The sequence below is a fragment of the Rhinoraja longicauda genome, chromosome 32, assembly GCF_053455715.1.
Source record: "Rhinoraja longicauda isolate Sanriku21f chromosome 32, sRhiLon1.1, whole genome shotgun sequence".
NCBI classification, from domain to species: Eukaryota; Metazoa; Chordata; class Chondrichthyes; order Rajiformes; family Arhynchobatidae; genus Rhinoraja; species Rhinoraja longicauda.
In genome coordinates this window covers 498,073-521,256 of record NC_135984.1, presented here as the reverse complement: position 1 = coordinate 521,256, position 23,184 = coordinate 498,073, and the positions used below count along the sequence as shown (strand labels likewise).

General features: G+C 45.5%; 1 protein-coding gene across 1 annotated transcript; it reads right to left on the bottom strand.

The window, feature by feature from the left end:
• Positions 1–339: 339 nt before the first annotated feature.
• Positions 340–20,356, bottom strand: LOC144608620 (transmembrane protease serine 5-like). The gene is made up of 13 exons (XM_078426593.1): positions 20,345–20,356; positions 19,115–19,685; positions 17,916–18,014; positions 14,677–14,793; positions 13,468–13,603; positions 10,521–10,634; positions 9,068–9,111; positions 8,011–8,173; positions 3,600–3,778; positions 2,664–2,762; positions 2,437–2,579; positions 2,037–2,189; positions 340–863 (listed from the first exon to the last, which is right to left on the bottom strand). Exons 1-13 carry the CDS (start codon positions 20,354–20,356, stop codon positions 858–860), a joined length of 1,836 nt encoding a protein of 611 aa, XP_078282719.1. The 3' UTR covers positions 340–857.
• Between the last annotated feature and the right edge of the window lie 2,828 nt (positions 20,357–23,184).

Here is a 23,184-nt window from a genome sequence, read left to right as displayed (position 1 = left end):
TTTTACTTGCAGTGTGTTGTAAAGAGTTGCTGATAAATATCAGCTGAGTCTGGGTATCATCCATCTTTGGACTGTCCCCATTACAATAGATTAATCTCCACCAATCCATCAACTGTAGACTGAGTGGGAAAACTGATATGGCTATCAAACAGAAATAGGTCTGTATCTCAATTTTTCAATCTCTTTTGTCTTTCCCGGTAATAAAGAAACTTGGAAAATAAAATAACTGGTTCCAAGGGGTGACAAGGCAGATGAAACTGCCTAGATATATACTCAACAAGTTGAATATGTCTCTCATGAACAAGGCAGTTTGAAAAACAATGTTTAATTTGCCAGCGAGCACCTCTTTGCAGCAAGACCCATCATTGCAGCACTCCAAATGAAGTGAAATATAAGCTAAAAAGATCATTTATGTTGGCATGTTGAACATTTTCACTGAACCTGATCATCAGCTATTGTGGCCAAAGTGGTTTGAGAACAGCTCATCTTATTATTTGTGTCAAAACAGATGCAGATTCTCAAACAGTGGATTGAAGAAGTGTACAAAACATCGAAGTGCACAGTGGCACACCTTTAGATCCATGATGTTGGTATTTCATGAGGGAAACGCCTTTTTTGTAAGAGTCAATGATGCAGAGTTAATGAACCGACAAGAAAGTCCACTGATGTCCATTTGGGAAAACCAGGTCTCTGAGCTTTGTCTGAGGCAAGCACGATGGTTCTCACTCAGTGGGTCTCATCCAACAGTTACCGTTAACCTTCTTTACACTGAGGATTGTTCCATTCTGCTTCTATGCAAAGTATTCTTCTTGTTACTCCAGTAGATTGTTGAATGCTTTCTGAATCATTGGGCTGTGCTATCCCTAAGAAAGAGGACACGTTACAGAATTAAATTGATGGTCATTTAGGCACAAGGAAACAGGTGTAGCTTTTAGCTGCTGTTTATGGGAAATATGAGCTAGAATGGGCCTGATCAGACATGGAACAAGGTAATAATTTCCTTGATCTCTGTCCTCCACAGTCCTTCATGGTCCCAATACTGTTGATTGTCCTACAGTGTAAACATCTGTCTCTGCTTGAGTATATTCAATGACAACACCTACAACCTTCTGTGAAAATAAATTCCTGCTAATCTTAAATGGCTGACCTCTTCCTCCAGCACTGCGTTGAGTTTCTAGTTTCTCCCACCGTAGGAAACACCCTTGCAGTATCGACCCATCACGATTCCTTGCACTCTAATATCTTTCCGTGAAATCAATAAGAAGAATAACGGTGATGCAGCGGGTAAAGCATCTGCTCCCAGACTCAGAGACCGACCGGGGTTCATGGCTGTTTGTGTGTGGACCTTCCACGCTCTCCCTGTGACTGGATGGCATTCCCACACATTTGAAAAGCAAATTGTTTAAGTTAGATACAAAACGCTAGTGTTACTCTGAGGGACTGGCAGGGTATCTTCACCTGATAATGGCTTTTGTAAATTGTCCCTCGTGTTAGGATGTGAAACTGGGCTAACAGAAATGTACGGGTGATTGCTGGCCGGCGTGGACCTGCTGGGCCCAGGGACCTTTTTCCAAACGGTATCTCTAAAAACTAGTCTCTTATTTGGTTCAGGGTCAATTTTGTCTGCTTCCACTTCTGTGATATGCTTTGCAATGTTCCATAATGTTAAAGTTCCACAATGTTCCACAATGTTACAATACAAGTTGTTGCTATTTGCATGAACTTTTCTTGGATTTCATGCATCTGTGAAGTGTGAATTCATGCAAGCACAGCTATTTGTTTTGGATTCACAGACCAATGAAGACAATATTACTGAAGTTCTGAAGATGAGTAGTAATATCACTCCTCAGCAAGTCCAGTGTGTGTGACCTTGTAAATATGTAACTCATGGAGACTGTGTTAGAAAGCTAAATGTTGCTCATTTGATCATGGATAGATGGGGGAAATAAAACTAGGTACATCTGAATTTATCCTTTTATTACTAAAAGATAAAATTTATAGTACTTTATATTAATTCTGTAGACATGTGTCCTTACCTCAATAACACTGTATATCCATTCTCTGAATTCTGAAACCTTTGTGTAGACTCCAGGGTGATTAGCTTCAGCGCAACCGAGACCCCAACTGATCACCCCGATGAGATGCCAGGCGTTCATCCCCTCACACACGAGTGGTCCACCGCTGTCACCCTGTAACCATCCACAGGCTCAGCCTAGCTCTCACACAATGGCATCACCCAGTCCACATGCCCAAGCCTCCACCGCTGTCACCCTGTAACTATCCTTAGCTCAGCCCGGCCCTCACACAATGGCATCACCCAGTCCACATGCCCAAGCCTCCACCGCTGTCACCCTGTAACTATCCTTAGCTCAGCCCGGCCCTCACACAATGGCATCACCCAGTCCACATGCCCAAGCCTCCACCATCTGCCCTCACCTGGCACGCATCCACCTTGCCCTCCCTGTAGCCAGCACACAGCATTCTTGGTGTTAAGGCCCCGTTGTACATACAGCTGCTGTTACATCGCTCGGTGCTGATGAGAGGCACAGATGCCTCCTTTAATATATTTTCTGTATCGTCTGAAAGAAGCAAAGCGTTGGTGAGTTACACGCCTACATCCTCTGCTGCTAACCTCCCGTTATCCCAACGTGCTTCACACTTACAGGCATCTGCACTTGCAAAGCCCCAGCCTGATATCCAGCACTTCCTACCCGGTACGATCTGCTGATTGAATCTGGGCAAACAGATCGCCCTCACCATATCTGGAAAAGAAACGAGTATTTGAAGATGCGTTGAAGTGCTGGGAATGTAAAATGAAGAAAAGAAAGGAAGAGTGATCAGTTGGCACGAGTAGAGGGGAAGGGGGCATGAGTAGAGGGGAAGGGGGCATGAGTAGAGGGGAAGGCATGAGTAGAGGGGAAGGGGGCATGAGTAGAGGGGAAGGGGGCATGAGTAGAGGGGAAGGCAGGAGTAGAGGGGAAGGCATGAGTAGAGGAGAAGGGGGCATGAGTAGAGGGGAAGGGGGCACGAGTAGAGGGGAAGGGGGCATGAGTAGAGGAGATGGCAGGAGTAGAGGGGGGGGCAGACAGACCAGTGCCAGTGAAGCTACAACTGAACACTGACAGCTATCGGTTTCTGGATACAGGCAACTCCTGTGTAAACCTCTCTGCTCCACTAAAAGAATGAAGTTTGTGGGCCATTTGAACGGTTATCTTGTCAGTAGTTCAATTGATTTCATTGGGAAGGCTGAGCAATGGGTGCATGTTAATGACATTGACTGAGGGAAGACCTTTGTCCAGGGTGTGCTGCTCTTGGAAAAGCCCAACCACTGCAAGAGTCTGCATCTTTTGGAATGTGGAGGTAAGGCAGGTCGAGGAGAAATAGGAAGAACGAAAGGAATTTTGCATTTACAGATCTGTCTTCTTTTGCTAGGAATCCATCGTACAGAGTAAAGGAAAAACAGGGATTAAAAATCATCCTCATTTAAAAACTCTGGATCACACACATTTTACTTTACAATTAAAATTAAGTCCCATTGTACAGAAAGCACAGCAGATAGTACATGACATCTTTAGCACTTGTTCAAACAAAGTTCCTACTTGAAAATGTAATTGGTCTTGTCAGCTTCATCAGGGCAATGTCATAGTCGTGGGTTTCGTGGTTGTAGCTGTTGCTGTAGATTATTTTCTCCACCGCGAAAGTGGGATGGCCGGTGAATAGAATGACTTCTCTGTCCAAAATCCCAACATACACCCGCCAGTAGCGTGCCAGTGGTGACCTGAAATGGAAGGAGCTCCTTAACAGTGATCGGTGGATTTGGACGAGGGGATTGAAGGCTGTGTGGCCAAGTTTGCAGATAGGTGGAGGGGCAGGCAGTGTAGAGGTAGCAAGGTACTCTGTAGAAGGACTTGGACAGGTTAGGAGATTGGGCAGAAAAGTGGCAGATCAAATAGTTGTGCGGAGTCACGCATTTTGGTAATACGAATAAAGGTGTAGATTTTTTTCTAAATGGAGAGAGAATCCAGAAATTGGAGGTGCAAAGGGACTTGGGAGCGCTGGTGCAGGATTCCCAAAAAGTTAATCTGCAAGTCGAATCGGTAGTAAGGTAAGCAAATTCAATGCTAGCATTTATTTCAAGAGTGCTTGAATACAAAAACAGGGATGTAATGCTGAGGTTCTATAAGGCTCTGGTCAGGACGTATTTGAAGTACTGTGAGCAAACTTGGGCCCCATATTTGAGGGAGGATGTGTTGGCTCTGGAGAGGGTCCAGAGGAGGTTTACAAGAATGATTCCAGGAATGATTGGGTTAGCATATGATGAGCATTTCAAAGCACTGGGCCTGTACTCGCTGGAGTTTAGAAGGTTGAGGGAGACCTCTTTGAAACTTAAAGAATAATGAAAGGCATAGATAGAGTGAATGTGGAAAGGATGTTTCCATTGGTGGGAGAGTCTAAGACCAGAGGTCACAGCCTCGAAATTAAAGGACACTCTTTTAGAAAGGAGGTGAGGAGGAATTTCTTTAGTCAGAGGGTAGTTAATCTGCAGAACACATTGCCACAGAGGGCTGTGGAGGCCAAGTCAGTGAATATTTTTAAGGCAGAGATAGACAGATACTTGATTCTTGGGTGTCAAGGGTTATGGGGAGAAGGCAGGAAAATGGGATTAGGAGGCAGAGATCAGCCATGATTGAATGGCGGAGTCGACCCGATGGGCCAAATGGCCCAATGCTACTCTTATAACTAGTGAACTTGTGAACACCGGAAGGAATGGAATCATAAGTATTCCACAGGTCATTGAGTTTAGCCTTTGTTCAATAGGTTGTGGTTGATCCTGTAGGCTCTCCTCCCTACACCCACCTCACCTCCATATCTGCTGATCTCCCCGAACCTAGACTGCACCCAGCGCCCAAACATCCATGCCATGTTGGGAGAGAATTCCCAAGATTTGTAACTCTGCATAAATAGAAAACCAGTACTACATGAAAAGCCAGGTCTTAGACAATGTCCCTTGTCCTCGATGCAGCATTTGGAGCAACTGGCTGTTTACGCCCCACACTGTTTACGCCCCACATTGTTTACACCCCACACTGTTTACACCCCACACTGTTTACACCCCACACTGTTTACACCCCACACTGTTTACACCCCACACTGTTTACACCCCACACTGTTTATGCCCCACACTGTTTACACCCCACACTGTTTACACCCCACACTGTTTACACCCCACACTGTTTATGCCCCACATTGTTTACACCCCACACTGTTTATGCCCCACATTGTTTACACCCCACACTGTTTATGCCCCACATTGTTTACGCCCCACACTGTTTACGCCCCACACTGTTTACACCCCACACTCCCACTCCCATTTGGAGCAACTGGCTGTTTACGCCCCACACTGTTTACACCCCACACTGTTTACACCCCACACTGTTTATGCCCCACACTGTTTACGCCCCACACTGTTTACACCCCACACTGTTTATGCCCCACACTGTTTACGCCCCACACTGTTTACACCCCACACTGTTTATGCCCCACACTGTTTACGCCCCACACTGTTTACACCCCACACTGTTTATGCCCCACACTGTTTACGCCCCACACTGTTTACACCCCACACTGTTTATGCCCCACACTGTTTACGCCCCACACTGTTTACGCCCCACACTGTTTACGCCCCACACTGTTTACACCCCACATTGTTTACGCCCCACACTGTTTACGCCCCACACTGTTTACACCCCACATTGTTTACGCCCCACACTGTTTACACCCCACATTGTTTATGCCCCACACTGTTTACACCCCACACTGTTTACGCCCCACACTGTTTACGCCCCACACTGTTTACGCCCCACATTGTTTACACCCCACACTGCCACTCCCTTTCAGAAACCTGTGAGAAAAAACTCTAATTTTCCTCGACCTCCAAGTGGTGAAGCAACAGGTCAATGAGACCAAAACTTCTCATATTGCTCATATTGTTATCATGAGCAGATTCTTATTCTAACAGGATGTAGAGGGAGGAAGGTAGGTCACTGAAAGTTACAGAGAACTGCTTAAACGTGCATGTTGTTGATTGCGTTTGCTCTGCCCTTATGGTGAATATAATCACACTCTGCATGTCTGTGCAAGTCACACACGTCCATCATTCAGTGAACCACCAATGGGTGGATCCCATATTTCTAAGGCAGTTGTCTTAATGAGGTTAAATAAAAATAAAACGATGAGACACAGATTGAGACCCTCATGTCCTGATGCCGAGACAACTTTCTATTGTCTATTGTCTAACAGCCTTTCTCTCAATGTCAGCAAGACAAAGGAGATAGAGATGGGCTTCAGGAGTGAAGCGGTCCACACTCCCCAGTCTGCATTAACGGCGCCAAAGAGGAGATGGTCGCAAACCTCAAATTCCTAGGAGTCAATATCACCAACAACTTCTCCTGGACCACCAGATTGGAGCAAGGACCAAGCTGGCACACCAACGGCACTTCTTCCTTAGAAAGCTTAGGAAATTCGGCATGTCCCCTACAACGCTCACCAAGTTCTACAGATGCACCATGGAAAGCATCTTATCAGGATGCATCACAGCTTGGTTTGGGAACAGCTCCATCCAAGCTGCAAGAAATTGCAGTGAATTGTGGACGCAGCCCAGACCATCAGACAAACCAACCTCCCTTCTATTGACTCCATTTATACCTCACACTTCCTCGGCAAGGCCAGCAGCATAATCAAGGACCAGTCTCACCCCGGTCACTCCCTCTTCTCCTCTTCCATCAGGCAAAAAGTACAGAATTGTGAAAACGCACACCTCCAGATTCAGGGACAGTTTCTTCCCAGCTGTTATCAGGCAACTGAATCATCCCACCACAACCAGAGAGCAGTGCTGAACTACTATCTACCTACCTCTTTGGTGACCCTCGGACTATCCTTGATCAGACTTTGCTGGCTTTACTTTGCACTAAACATTATTCCCTTATCATGCATCTATACACTGTAAATGGCTCAATTGTAATCATGTATTTCTGTCTGACTGGATAGCGCGCAACAAAAGCTTTTCACTGTACCCTGGTACATGTGACAATAAACTAAAATGAACTAAAAAATTCTCTTAGGTCTTGCAATGTCCTTGGAGTAAGCTTGTTTCCGATTCAGTAATTTTCCATTAGAACAAATATGGATGGGTTGTATGCCTGAGTGTGATAATGGAATGTGAATTTGTGGAGAAAAAAAATATTCAGGCATTAAAGCAAAGGTGCATTGCTGAAGTACCATAACCAAACAACTATTACGTTGTGCTAAAACTGAAGAGGTTTGCTAACTGAGACTGAGTGATTGAGAGATTATTCTTATTGTTTCACTCTATGCTCAAGCACTTTGCATTGATGCGAAAGAGAAATAAATAACAGAGGAAATAAATATTGCCAATCAAAATACATGGTATCGATATTTGAATGTGATTGTTTTAGCAGGGATGATGGCATTAGACACCAGCCTCCCCAGAGTTGAATAACGAAAACTGGTTAGCAGCAACAACTAAGGACAAATACTATCCCATGGTGACTACTGACATCACAGTGTTAGCTGACATGTTGAAAGTGAAAATTCACAGCAAGCAATCTATCTGTCCCACTGCAAATGATGCCTGGTAACTCTGTAAAATGGACACTGCAGCAAACCGTCTACAGAGTCCCATTAAAAAAGAGATACAATCAACGAGAGCAATGAGATACAGGATCCTTGAGCCAAGTTAGAACTACTGGTAAAAGTAAAGAGATTTTACCAGAGAAATGTAGAGTATAGGATAGTTACAGGTTACAATTTGTACATCGTGAATCCTCAGTCACTTGTAACAATGCGAGTTCCATGTGTAATTAATGTGATGATCACTTTCACCCCAGCTGAATCTGTCTAAACATTAAACTATCAGATTTGCTCTAGAATAGGTAACGAGGAAATGCTTATCCAGAGAGCTGCGATGTTGCGGATGAAAGGCGGACTGACCTGTACACACAGTGGGCAGCGGTGATGAGCCAGTACTGGTTGAGGATGGAGGCTCCACATGTGTGCTTGTAGTTCTGGTACAGGGTGGCCTGCCAGGGCCAGCTGCCCTTCGCTGCCTCATGCCCTCCAACAATCATGGAGAAGTCATGTTTCTCTCCGCAAACTCCATGTTGAAAGAGAAAGCAGAGTTAAGGTTAGGCAGCCCGCGTAATGATGCTTGACTTAAACTTTGGGTGCACTAGAAGTGAAGAGAAACCAATGCTTTGGTTGTTGGTCTCATGGAATCAATACTCAGGAGTATTGATTCGCAACAGTCAGTATTGTTCCAGTACTTAATACCCACCCAGCATTAGTACTTCAGTGTCCTTTCTCAACAGAGGGGCCGAGTGGGGGAAGGAGAGGGAGGGGTTTGCTTTCTTTGTAAAGGAAGGGGTATCAGACAATGAGCCCGAAGAATACATAGAGTCCTGACACAAAAGGGTACACTTGGCTCAAACTAATCTCTGACAGCATCACATGGTGCAGCAGGTAGAGCTGCTGCTTCACAGCGCCATAGACTCAGGATCAATCCTGACCTGTCTGTGTGGAGTTTGCACGTCGTGCCTATGATGGCATGGATTTCCTCCGGGTGCTCCGGTTTCCTCCCACATCACAAGGACGTGCAGGTTTGTAGGTTTATTGGTCTCTGTAATGTTGCCCCTAGTGTGTGGGGAGTGGATGAGAAAATGGCACGACATAGAACTAATATATGTGTCTCTTTTTGCTAAATGTCATTGCTTAATAATGAGCAGAATGTTATCAGTTTATGCACATGTAGGATTCTTAATGACATGACTGTAAGGCTGACTCTCACTCTGGTGAATGAAGTTAATAGACACAGAATTGTGGGAGGTGGTTACAATGTGGGGTCATTCCAGTATAGTCGGAGCATGCATGGCAGCATGGCAGATGATAGTTCAACAGCTGAAACATTAACCTTACCCGCACACAAACCTGCTTGCAGGTCGCCAAATTGAAAGAGTGATTGTAACGTTGTATTTTGAGCAGATGCACTTACCAGAACACTTCAATGCGATTACGCTTCCAGATTTACAGCTGGTCCTGGCAAGAAAGAAAACAAGGAAGCATTTTCATGCAGATGCCACAAGGAATGGAAATACCTTGCATCAACGACAACTAATGAGTGAGTGGAAAGTGGGTATTATGGATCTGCTTGTTCTAGTGACTTAGGAAGAAGGAAGGCAGGCATTTTTATAAAGTACTCCCACAGGCCTGTGCTTTCCCAATGTGTTTGGCATTGAGTTAGACACTTTGGGCGGATCAGCTCTGTTGTAAAGACGACAACGTGACCACACATGCACAGTGGCGTGATAATAACTGGAGAACCTGTTTTAATGAGAATGTTTTGGAGATAAATATTGGCCATGAGTTGAGAGAGAATTCTACTTCCCTCTCCCTTACGATTGCATGCAGATGAGGCTGAGGTTAGCATTGTATCCCAATCCCAGAGTATCCCGTGATAGACACAGCACTGCCTGACTTCACCGGGCCTGGTTCCACTGGGCGAGTTTGAGACTGACTGGCACTGTCAGTGCCACCAGTACTTTGGGGCATCGAAGATCAACATCTACCTCTAGAGGCTGGTGGGTGATTGCTTCAGACTCCTGTTCAAACTTTTATTATACCGCTAGACTGAAGCAGTTAAAAAGATAAAAGAAATGTTGACGTTATATCATTTATCACAGAGTGTAAAATAGATCGGTTACTAAATATATAAGTGACTAGTAAGAATGTTAGTCATTACTGAAGTTTATTTTAACTTTGGAAAGGCAGCACACTTGGGCAATGGTAGAGCTGCTGCCTCACAGCTCCAGGGACCCGGGTTCCATCCTGTTCTTGGCTGTTGTCTGTGTGGAGTTTGCATGTTTTCCCTGTGACTTGGTAGGTTTCTTCTGGGTTCTCCGGTTTCATCCCACATCCCAAAGATCTGTGGGTTTGTAGGATAATTGGCCTCTGTAAATTGCCCCTACAGTCAAAGGAGTGGATGAGTAAGTGGGATAACATAGAACTAGTGTGAACAGGTGATCAATGATCAGTGTGGACTCGGTGGGCCGAGGGGCCTGTTTCTATGCTGTATCTCCAAAGTGATCTAAATTCTGGTAAATAGACATGCCCTGTCATGGTTTGCTATTATACAACCTCCTAATTACCTCTGGTGTTCCCTCACTGACAGCGACATGCACTGCTGTGTCTACGACATGCACTGCTGTGTCTACGACATGCACTGCTGTGTCTACGACATGCACTGCTGTGTCTAAAGCACATGTGGTTGTGATGGACCTGATGTCGGTCAAAAAAGAATCACATTTTTAGGAAAAGGCACAACAAGACTGTTCGCTTTCAAGCAGTCAATTCCAACACATTGGTTTTCTGAATGTTTCTTATAATTCCCCCTTTCTGCAGACACACGTGTAATTATACAGACGCACGTTAGAGGAAATGTGAACAACCTGTGGCTCCAGATGTTTTCCAAATCGCTGTCCAGCTCATCAGTAATCTCAGCGAAACCCTGTGTGTAATTACTCTCAATCTCACTCACATTAATTACACTCCAGTTCAGGTATCTGTGGAATAAAAGAACAAATGACAGGATTTCCATTTCACTGTTGGTACTGTCAACATATAATCAGGCCCTGCAAACATAAGTGCTGCACATCTTCAAATCCACTTTCTTTTTGCATTTAACACATTGTAAATATGGAAAGTGAATTTCTTTGAAGCTCTCCCAGTGAACATTTTACATTTCTGCTGTGAGATTGTTAAACCGATGTACAAAGTGGGGTCTGCTCATTGCCTCTAGTCGTTGAATACAGTAATACCTTGGACTATTAGTTGTGCCATAGCTGCAAGAGCTGCTGCCTCACAGCACCAAAGACCTGGCCTCGATCCTGACCACAGATGCTGTCTGTGTGAAGTTTGCACATTCTCCCTTTGACTGCGTGGGTTTCTTTAGAATGCTCTGGTTTCCCAAAGATGAGTGGGTTTGTAGGATAATTGACTTCTGCAAAATGCTCCATCCTTGCAGTTGATAAGTAGGTGGGATAATGTGGAACTAGAGTGAGGGGTGATGAATGGTCGGCGTGGACGCGGTAGGTTAAAGGGCCTATTTCCATGCTCTATCTTTCAATCTTTGGGCATTGCTGGCAAGGTTAGCATTTAGCTGCATCCTGGAAGGTGGTGCTGAGCCAGCTTTATCAACTGCTTCAGTTATGGAGGTGCAGGAATTCCCATTAGGTTGTTGGGTTGGAAGTTCCAGCATGGTGAAGAGATGGTCTTATATTTCCTGGTCACAGCAGGCTGTGATGTGGATGGGAAAGTGGTGGTGGTGACATGTTTATACATCCTCTGACCTTGTCCGTTAGTGGGCAGTGGTCATTGGTTTGTGATGTGCTAGTTTTGGTGAGATAGAGCAGCGTTCCCTATCAGTAACCTCACAGTGCACGCACAATGTTCCAGTGTGGGGAGAGGGAATATTTAAGCTGGTGGATTAGGTGCTGGTGAACTAGCCCGCTATCTCATCGCGTGCCTGGCTTCTTGTGTTTATGCTGCGACTTCCTTCCAGAAAAGTGGAAGTATTTCAGGCTGCATCAAAATATTTTGATTTTCTCAATCAAAACCTATTTGTAATATCCATGAGGCTTTGAAGATATGTGGTACGCTTCACAATGTGTGCATAACATCATACAAATTATTAATTGCCCTTCATTATGACATTCTGTAACTGAATGGTATCCCATAAGCACACAGTAGATTTGTATGGTTCTCGTTATGCCGCAGTTATGTTACTAGAATAACAACATTGCGATTGATTCCTGGCCAAGGACAACCTTGTTTCACCTTTTCCAATCTTCACAAAGTGATTGCCATTCTGTCCCAGTGCAAGGCAAAGGATGGCAACACTGGAGTTGTTGACGTTCTGTGGGTTGGTGGTTGGGTCAGTTCCAGCTCGTAACCCTCCACTGGAGACAGGGATCAGGTGTGAGTGGGCAGAGGGGTACGGGCAACCTGACCAGCTCCATATACCTACTACCCTCTGTATGTGTTTAAAACAAATGGAAATGGAGCAGACTTTAGGCACTCTTCTGATGGAGTAGATGCTGGCTAATGGGTGATGGTGGAGTTGTCCTGTGACACAGTGGCACAGTGGTAGTGTTGCTGCCCCCTAGTGCCAGGGACCTGGGTTTGATCCTATCTACGGGTGCTGTCTGTTCTCCCTGTGACCATGTGGGTTTTCTCCAGGTGCTCCAAAGATGTGCAGGTTTGTAGGTTAATTGGCTTTGATAAAATTGTAATTGTCCCTTGTGTGAAGGATAGTGCTAGTGTACGGGGTGATCGCTGCCTGGCATGGACTCAGCCGGCTGATGGCCCTGTTTCCACGCTGTATCTCCAATGTAAAGTTTAAAGAGGGCACCTTATTTAATATAATATTAAAACATTGTACGCTGTTCTTGGGCAAGGATGACTGAGGCGGTTCTAGTTTTGTTATTTTGGTGATGGGGGAGTGAAATTTATGAGAGGAAGAACCTTATTTGTAAAAGCTAGATCCTTTTCTCTCTTTTTCTCTCTCTCTCTCTCTCTCTCTCTCTCTCTCTCTCTCTCTCTCTCTCTCTCTCTCTCTCTCTCTCTCTCTCTCTCTCTCTCTCTCTCTCTCTCTCTCTCTCTCTCTCTCTCTCTCTCTCTCTCTCTCTCTCTCTCTCTCTCTCTCTCTCTCTCTCTCTCTCTCTCTCTCTCTCTCTCTCTCTTGTTTTACATATTATAAGGTAAATGAATGGGGTTATTTAACAATAAGATCAGGGTTCACCCCAAAATAACCACTCCCGTTTAATCTCTAAAACTCAAGTTAGAATGGCAAATTAAAGATGCACACGACCATTGCTGGGGTTTATTTCTAAAGAGGTTAAACTGAAAGTTAAACGTCAGATTGAACCAATACTGGAGATTGATGAGACCCTGTGAAGTGATTATGAATTCCGTGGATGACAGGAAAACAGGTAAATTACAACATAAGAAAGTCTGAGAATCCTTGAGCAATTGCAGTCTTTAAAACGATGTAGGGTTTTAATGGGGGAGAGATTCTCTTCACTGGTCTCTGAAATGGCCCAACAAACTGTTTTGTTCAAAGATAATTTAAGATGCCTGACAACTAAAACAACCGAATACACAAAGAAAAAGCAGGAAACATGTCTGGAAAGAGAATAACGTAGTGGAAAGAAATACTAACAAAGAACAGTTGGACCAAAAATCTAATGTCTGCTGTAAATTTTGTTAAAATCTAGTGTCTGCTGAAATTTCTCTGTAATTTTCTAATGAATTGATTCTGACATTTTGTTAAAAGGTTTAACTCTCCGATGGGAGAATAAGAAGCTCTTAATGAGTAGAGTGAGAATGACAGCATACTCAATATGTCCCATGTATCTGCACATCTGTTTACCCAGCGAGGAATTCCACTTGGTGTCACATGCAGGAAGCCAGCCTTGCCACGATTGGTTATGTATCTCCAATAGCGAATTCACAGAATTAATTCTGAAAGAAACTGAAAGCTAAATATTTACAATCTAGGAAGACATTAGGTCAAAGTTGGTCCACTTTATCAAGGAACATTCTCAGAACATTTTAGCTTTAGGTCCAGACTAATGCAGGTCAATATCAGAAGTACATTCCTGGGGTTCACTGGCTGTAGAGGCAGATTCACTGCAGGGCCAACTAACACCAGGTTAAAGCCAGATGCATGATTTTAGGGCAAATTAAGTCCGGGTGCAGATGAGAACCACACACCAGCACCAGAAACAGATTTACAAAAAACCAAAGAACTGCATGAGCAGATGAATAATTGGAGTCTAGGAACAGAATCTAGTGGCAGAATGTAGAATATCGTTGCAGTCTGACTCCGATGTTTACAAGGACAGAACCTCAATGGCTGAGCTACAGGGAGAGGTTGGGAAGGCTGGAACTCTATTCCTTGCAGCACAGGAGGCTGAGGGGTGATCTTATAGAGGTGTATAATATCATGAGGGGAATAGATCAGGTAAATGCAGAGTCTTTTACTTAGAGTTGGGGAATCAAAAACCTAGGGACATAGGTTTATGGTGAAAGGGGAAAGATTTAATAGGAATCGGAGTGGCAACCTTATCACACAGAGGGTGGTGGGTAAATGGAACGAGCTGTCAGAGGTGGTAGTTGAGGCAGGTACTGTGACAATATTTAAAAGACATTTGAAAAGTACATAGATAGGAATGGTTTAGCGGGATATGGGCCAAACGTGGGCAGGTGGGACTAGTGTAGATGGGGCATCTTGGTTGGCATGGGGAAGTTGGGCCGAAGGGCCTGTTTCCATGCTGCATGACTCCATGATTAAATGACTCTAAAGGTGTAACAAGAAGAATTGATCAAAAACAGAAATTGATTAACTCCAGAGAGAGAGATTAAGTCTAGGATGAGATTAACACCATGAGTCATTTAACTCCAGGAGTAGACTAACTCTGACCGTAGTCCTTCCTGAGATCAATATGGATCAAGTATTGATCCAGTATTGGTTGAGCAATGCCTTGACTGTGTGTTTATAAAGTAAGCTCACGATGTGGACCAGGAGTACAGTGCGTCACCAACCTGTGAGTGGATGGCTGCTGCTGGAGTTTTGCTCAGTAGTGTTGCAGTCCATGGTGGGGTGATTGCCCCCAGTTGGTATCAAGTTTTTCTTTTCAATCGGCCTCTCCAAATGTCTCACTAATGTAAAACAAATAATTAAAGTAAAACTGACTTCCATTTAAGATGTCACCATGTCCATTTCTTTCTGATGCACATGGACCATTGATGGAAAATCGGGAATACAACATGTACAGGAGGATATTGTCAAATCACAAAGATTATATTTTGGATTCTGTAGGGTGTTTGGAACATTCCCCGTGCCTCGGGCAATTATCCTCAAGGAACAGCTACCAATAGCGGGAAACTGGGATCCAGTGGATACTTGTGAGAATTACAGTGTTGTATTGCAATTCCGTGTGGGTTCAGGGGACATGAAGGCAATGGCAATGGAGACAATAAGGTCAATATGGGAATGGGAAGGAGGGCGAGAATGGTTATCAATCGGGAGATCCAACAAAATGGTCATCACGTCTACGCTTGGTCTCGCCAATGTAAAGGATGGCACATTAGGAGCAGGGAATGCAGTGCACTAGGTTTGTAAATGTACACGTGATCCTTTGTCTCACCGGGAAGTGCTGCTGAGTTCCCTGTTTGGAAGTTAAAGAGGAGGTAGGGTGCAGGAGTTGTATCTCCTGATGTTGTTGGGGAAGTAGCTGGCGAGGGAATGGGTTGGGTGAGAAGTGGCGAGTGAATCGAGGGAGTTGTCTTACACAAAGTGGGAAGGGGTGGGAACAGGAAGATGTGACTGGTATGGGAACTCTGTCCTGCTCTGTCTGGGAGGAGGAGGAGCAAGAGCAGAGGTGTGGTGCACACTGGGACATGCAGGAGATATTTGAGCGTTGTTCTTTTAGTGGCCAATTCTCTCCAACAGTCTTGTCACTGCTTTGAACCCTCCAAACAATCTATCAATAATTATCATTTATTTCTCATTTGAAATTTGAAACATGCTTTTCTCCTAGGGCTAAGGATACTATTATAAAATGTTGTAGTAACTTTCAAAGCTTGATGTCTGAAAATAGGTTTAATCAGTTTATAATTATGATAAATTACATTTTATGGTAGACCACATTAGTCACTACTTTACATCAGAATGCAAGTAATTCCTTTTCTACCTGCCCGTGTACGACTGCCTTTCCTGGTGCTGTCCTAAGCCGAACACTTAGAATGTGATGTTAACTTCCTGTCTTTGCCTTGTAATGAGCAACATCACAGACATGAGGGTATCTGGGGCAGCTTCAAACACTCATCTGGGTTGATAGTACGTTTAATAAATAACGTAATTATTCATGCTTAGTCACCAAGAAGGAAGAATTCAGTGTCCATCACACCTGTTTGTGGGCATAAAATAGGTGCCCGTGAAGGAGTTTAAAGGCGGGCTTGATCTGTGAAGGCTTTGCGCTTCTTTCTAAATTGTGGGCCCTTTGAAGTCCTTCCCCTCCTTGAGGGATCAGAGGAACGGCATGGATGTGCTTGGTCTAACAGGAGCCAGCATAAACTCAATGGGCTGAATGGCCTCTGACCTAAAATATTCTTTCATTCAATAAATTATCCTTTGGCTGTTAAATACATAGGGATATCTTGAGATTGTGAATGGCACAAAACATTTTTGTTTTTGTAATTCACCCAGCTGCAGAATTGATATCAGTTTTCTTGACTGAACTAAGGAGTGGTTCCTCCCAGCAGGTTTGGCTTCCAGCACAAAGTACTTTCCTCCCACATGAGTCTGTGCAATTATTGATAGTTCTTTTTGCTTTTGGGCGATGCCTCAATCTTTAATAGTTTGGTGACTGACATCAGGTCAGATTCACTTGAATCACCTTTCCCAACCAAGTTTCAGTATTAGATCAACAATTTCAAAATTCATTCTCTGGGTGCAGGTGTTTATACCAAAGCCAGGCTCTCAGTGCAGAGTGAACAGTGCCAATACCTGCACATTCCCGTTTACAAGGAATCTCTTTCTATGTTCTTGCACATAATTAATTACTGACTATTTAAGGCAAGCAGAGATATCAATGTAAAGGAAATCTTGCACCTTGCTTTTTACATTGCTGAATGGTGTGGACCAGAGGTGTGGACAATGGACCTGGGGACTTGAGTCTGAACCCCTACACACTGGATGCACAATAATGCCACGTGATGAATAACTTGTCCAGGTTCATTGAGTCCATGCTGATCCCTAATGGAACAATCCCGTCAGACCCCACAGAGTGTTTACGACCAACCGCAGGACCTTCGACCATCCCGACACAGGGACTGTGGATGGTTCGACTGCCCCGACTGTGAAGGAATAAAGAGGGAAGAAGGCTGGACTTCCATCACAGTGAGGAATGTGGGGAATCCACTGTCGTGGATGTTTATGGTAACTTTTATGTAGTTGTGTGTCTTGTTGCTTTTGTTTTAGTATGGCTGAATGGTAATTTGAATATCGCTGTACCTTAATTGGTGCACGTGACAATAAAAGACCTATTGAATCATCAGGTCATTCTGAACTGAGATGAGACATTTCTCTCAGAGGGCAAAGAATCTTTAAAATTCCCTTCGCCTGAGGGGTGTGAAGACAGCCGCTGAGGACATTCAAGGTGGATATCAATGGATATTTGGATCTTGAGAGAGTTGAGGGATGGGAAGCTGATGAGGAAAGGAGCACTGAGATTAAAGAACAGCCATGTTATTGAATGATGGAACAGTGGTGCAGCAGGTAGAGCTGCTGCCTCACGGCACCAGAGACCTGGGTTCAATCCTGACCTCAGGTGCTGCTGGTGTGAAGTTTACACGTTCTCCTATGGATGCCAGTGTTGTGGTGGTGTAAACATACATGGGGAGCAAGGGCACTTGGATGTTCAGTATGGGAGGAACCAATGCCCAGTGTGTGCTGATGAAATCATTCACCAGTTATTAGCCATTTTAATGAAATGAAAGATGATAAATTCCTACATGTTGCAGCATTAATGAGACAAGAAGATAGATACAAAATGCTGGAGTAACTCAGCAGGACAGGCAGCATCTCTGGAGAGAAGGAATGGGTGACGTTTCTTCAGGCTGAAGAAGGATCACAACCCAAAATGTCACCCATTCCTTCTCTCCAGAGATGCTGCCTGACCCGCTGAGTTACTCCAGCATTTTGTGTCCATCTTTGGTTTAAACCGGCATCTGCAGTTCCTTCCTGCACATTAATGAGACAAAACTTTAAGTTGCCTTACCAATGAAGTAAATGCCGACCACAATGAAGGAAAGGATGGTGACTGCACACAGGAGGGCCAGGATCCTCTTGGTGGCTCGCGGTGGTCGTCTGCGTGGTCCTGTGGGACAGGAGGCAGAGTGGAGTTACTGATGCCTTCCCTTCTCACTAACCTCTGCTCAACACAACAAGTGGTACGTCTGGAGAGCGCTTTGGGGCAGAACACAGCCCGAGGGGCATTATCAGACTCGATTAGACATCGATCTACAGGAGGAGGAGATCAAACACATGGTCAAAGGCAGACACACAACCTTGGAGTAACTCGGCGGGTCAGGCAGCATCTCTGGACAGAAGGATTGGTGACGTTTTGCATCGAGACCCTTTGTCAAAGAGGTCGGTTTTGAGGAGTGTGTTAAAGGAAGATAGTGAGGGTGTATCTTTATTAGAGCTGATGAGAGGCCATTAGTGAGAGGTGTTGAGTGAAGTCCAAGAGCTCAGGGTCTTGGGCTAAAGATATGGTCACCAATACTAGAGCAACTGAGGAGGCATGATTCTAGCGTGTCTGGAGAAAGCTACCGTTTTGGACCAATGATTTCCTGCGGTTCACATTATGTCCTGTCGTTATATCAAAGGGTTGCCAGCGCAGGGCGTGCTTGCTGGGCCAGTGTCCAGTGCAGGGCAGGCTTGCTGGGCCAGTGTCCAGTGCAGGGCATGCTTGCTGGGCCAGTGTCCAGTGCAGGGCGTGCTTGCTGGGCCAGTGTCCAGTGCAGGGCATGCTTGCTGGGCCAGTGTCCAGTGCAGGGCATGCTTGCTGGGCCAGTGTCCAGTGCAGGGCATGCTTGCTGGGCCAGTGTCCAGTGCAGGGCGTGCTTGCTGGGCCAGTGTCCAGTGCAGGGCGTGCTTGCTGGGCCAGTGTCCAGTGCAGGGCATGCTTGCTGGGCCAGTGTCCAGTGCAGGGCATGCTTGCTGGGCCAGTGTCCAGTGCAGGGTGTGCTTGCTGGGCTTGTTTTCATGTCCAGTGTTTTTTATGTACCCTTTTGTTCAATTTCTTAATCTTAATGAAGAAAGTAGATAAAAGTGTAATGTGGGAAGCATTGTTGGCAAGTTTAGAAGCTGTGGTAGAGTCACTGACTGACCCATTGTGATGGGGACCGTGGGTATCTCGTGGTGTATGGGCTGGCGTGCGCGGTACGGAACACAGTGTTAGCTTTATCCACTTACTGAACCTCCGGCGCCACCGTCTACGACGCACAGACATGGGGGCCGCTGCTCCTGATGCTGTGGGTGTTGTGGCCTCTAACAGAGGTACCACCTCATTGGTTTCAGCAGGTTTGATGCTATGGGGATCATCATCCTTTGAATCTAACAATATTGATTCGGATCCAGGGGTGATGTTTCCTGAGCTAATTTCGGGGGGTGCTTCTACTTTTGTCTCATCGATTGTGTGCAGTTCCACCACTGGAGCCTCAGTGGGTTTGACAATGTGGGGAGAACCATCCTGTGAATCCAACAAGATTGATTCGGAACCCAGGGAGGTATTTTCTAAGTAAACGTCTACAGGTGCCTCTGAACCTGTTCCTTCTAATGTGGACAACTCCAGCCCTTCAGTCTCGGTGGGTTTGACACTGTGGGAATAATCATCGTTTGGATCCATTGGTGTTGATTCAGAAGCCTGGGTGTGATCCGCTGAGGACTGTGCTGTTAATGCTTTAGTCTTTAACTCCAGTAGAGGTCCATCTGCTTGCTCTGGTCTCACAGCCCATGATGTTCCAGAGGACACCAGCTTCAAATCCTGCAGCCAGAAATGAGAACTTCAGAAATTAGCAAGTGCAGTAGACTTTACTAATGATCTATTTGAATGAGAAATATTTCAACAACACCTAGCATTAAGTGTCTGTAAACTACAAACATGTTTCAAGGCATTTCAAAAGAGTGATGTGTATGAAGGAACTGCAGATGCTGGTTTAAACCATAGACACAAAGATAGACATAAGATAAACACAAAGTGCTGGAGTAACTCAGCAGGTCAGGCAGCATCTCTGGAGAGAAGGAATGGGTGTCGTTTCGGGTTGAGACCCTTCTTCAAAACAAACAAACAGAGTCCTAGAGTTAAATAGCCCAAAGCCAGGCATGTTGTACCACCACATCCATGCCGATGATCAGATACCCGTTTATACTTATCCTGTATGCTTTGTCCATGGCCTACAATGCCTTAGCAATTCAAGTACTCATCCAAAGATAGATACAAAAAGCTGGAGTAACTCAGCAGGTCAGGCAGCATGTCTGGAGAGAAGGAATTGGTGACGTTTCGGGCCAAGACCCTTCTTCAAGATCTCTCCAATACTTGATGGTCCATGAAGTCAAATAAAGTCAATCAACAAAAATATAAGGTCTTAAGTATATAAGGTTTTAAGATGGAAAGAATGCATAGAAGACTTACAGGGATGTTACCTGGACCTGCATGGGCTTTCTCAGGCAGCTCCAGTTTCTTCCCACATCCCAAAGATGTGCAGGTTTGTAGATTAATTGGCTTCTCTAAATTGTCCCTCGTGTTAGGATACGAAACCAGGATGACGTAGAACTGGTGAACGGGTGATCGGTGGTCAGCACGAACTTGGTGGGCTGAAGGGCCTGTTGCCACGATGTGTCTTTAAACATAAACATTACATGGTCGGGGAGTCGGGCTGTCGGGGAAGATTTAAACTAATGTGGCAGGGGGATGGGAGCATGAGCAGAGAGACAGAGGGGTGTAAAATGAGGGTAGAAGCAACAGGTAGCAAGGTGAAAAGTAAAAGTGGTAGGCAGACAAATCCAGGGCAAAAATCAAAAAGGACCACTTTTCAACATAATTGTATAAGGGGTAAGAGTGTTGTAAAAACAAGCCTGAAGGCTTTGTGTCTCAATGCAAGGAGTATACGTAATAAGGTGGATGAATTAAATGTGGAGATAGTTATTAATGATTATGATATAGTTGGGATTACGGAGACATGGCTCCAGGGTGACCAAGGCTGGGAGCTCAACATCCAGGGATATTCTATATTCAGGCGGGATAGACAGAAAGATGGCGGCGCGCACGGACGCAGCGGCTCACAGCTCTCCCTTTCGGTGCGTTTTATGTGTGTTATCTGTGTTATGTCTGTTAGTCAAATTTAGTCATTCAAACCAGGAAAATCAGGCAAATCCTACCTACAACCGAAAGGACCTTCTGATCATCGGATTCCAGTGCAATCGGGACCTTGTGCGCGAATTTCCACACCCGCGAAATATACCGGAAGAGATTGCCAGGACACCGGGCGCTCCGTGGATAGTTGTCGGCGCGAACAGGCGTCGCAGACGGAGGAGAAACAGGAAGCAAAAGCGAGGATGCCGGTCCGGTATACTTGCCAAGCTAAAGAGACAGCCACACAAACCACCGCTACCCAGCATGTTCCTCACCAACGCCAGATCCATCATCAACAAAATGGACGAACTTAAACTACAGATATCAGCAAACAAACTCGTGGAGGACTGTTGCATTCTCTTAGTAACAGAGACATGGCTTCATCCACTTATCCCAGACGGAGCCATTGAGCTAGCCGGGCGCACAGCGTTTCGTTGGGACAGAAACATCGACTCCGGTAAGAGCAAGGGGGGGGGGTTATGCATTTATGTGCACAACAGCTGGTGCACTAATATCCAAACCATAGATAGCCACTGTTCTCCTGATCTGGAGTCCCTAACAGTTAAATGCAGGCCTTTTTACCTTCCTCGCGAATTTACAGGGGTTATAGTAACAGCAGTCTACATCCCACCGAATGCTAACGCTAGCACAGCTTTAGGCTACCTGCTAGGTGCAATAAACTCACAACAGAGCACATATCCAGAAGCAGCCCACATCATAGCCGGGGACTTCAACCATGCAGACCTAAAGTCAGTTCTCCCGAAACTTGAACAACACATAAGATGTGCTACCAGGGGGAAAAACACACTAGACAAGGTTTACTCAAATATTAAGAAGGGGTTCAGGTCAGCACCACTACCACACCTGGGGCAGTCAGATCACCTGTCCATATTCCTAACCCCAGCATACACCCCACTCAGGAGGAAAGCTCCAGTCACCATAAAGACTGTGAAGACATGGCCTGAAGGAGCTTCCTCGCAGCTGCAGGATTGCTTCGAAAGGACCAACTGGGATATTTTTGAGGATCAGGACTTGGAGGAGTACACATCAACTGTACTTTGCTACATCAAAAACTGCGTTGACAATGTCACCGTCGACAAACGCATCCGGTTGTACCCCAATCAAAAACCCTGGATGACAAAGGATGTCAGGTCTCTCCTCAAGGACCGTAACACCGCCTTCAGGTCTAGTGACAGAGCTCTATACAGTGCTGCTAGAACCAACCTGAAGAGAGGCATCAAGGATGCCAAAGCGTCCTACAAGAGGAAGATTGAGGACCACTTTTCCAACAATGACCCACGGCGGGTATGGCAAGGCATCCAGCACATCACCAATTACAAGACCAGCAACCGCACGACTGCCGACGGCGACGCCTCGTTGGCTGAGGAACTTAACTGTTTCTTTGCTCGTTTCGAGGTGAAAGCTACAGTGGCAGACATTACACCCTCTCCAGCACCTGAGAGCAACACCTTCACTGTGCAGGAGTATGACGTTAAGCGAGTGCTCAGAGCAATGAATCCCAGGAAAGCTGCAGGCCCCGATGGTGTGACGGGCAGAGTGCTGAGGGAATGTGCAGACCAATTATCTGAGGTCTTCACAAAAATCTTCAACCTGTCCCTTTTAAAATCCACCATCCCTCCCTGCCTGAAGTCCGCCATAATCATCCCACTGCCGAAAAAGCCTGTCATCAGCGGTCTTAACGACTACCGTCCGGTAGCACTCACACCGGTCATCACAAAGTGCTTCGAGAGACTGGTCCTGCAGCACATCAAAGCCAGCCTCCCACCCACCTTCGACCCATACCAGTTTGCCTACAGAGCAAATAGGTCTACAGGGGATGCCATCGACACTGCTCTTCACACTGCACTGACCCACCTTGAACACCAGGGGAGCTATGTGAGGATGCTCTTTCTCGACTTCAGCTCTGCCTTTAACACGGTCATCCCGAGCAGACTGGTCACCAAACTTTCCGACCTTGGATTTTCCCTAACCATCTGCAAATGGATCAAGGACTTCCTGACCAACCGCCCCCAGACAGTCAAAATAGGCCCTCACCTCTCCTCCACCATTACACTGAGCACCGGCTCACCACAGGGCTGTGTGTTGAGCCCCATCCTTTACTCCCTCTACA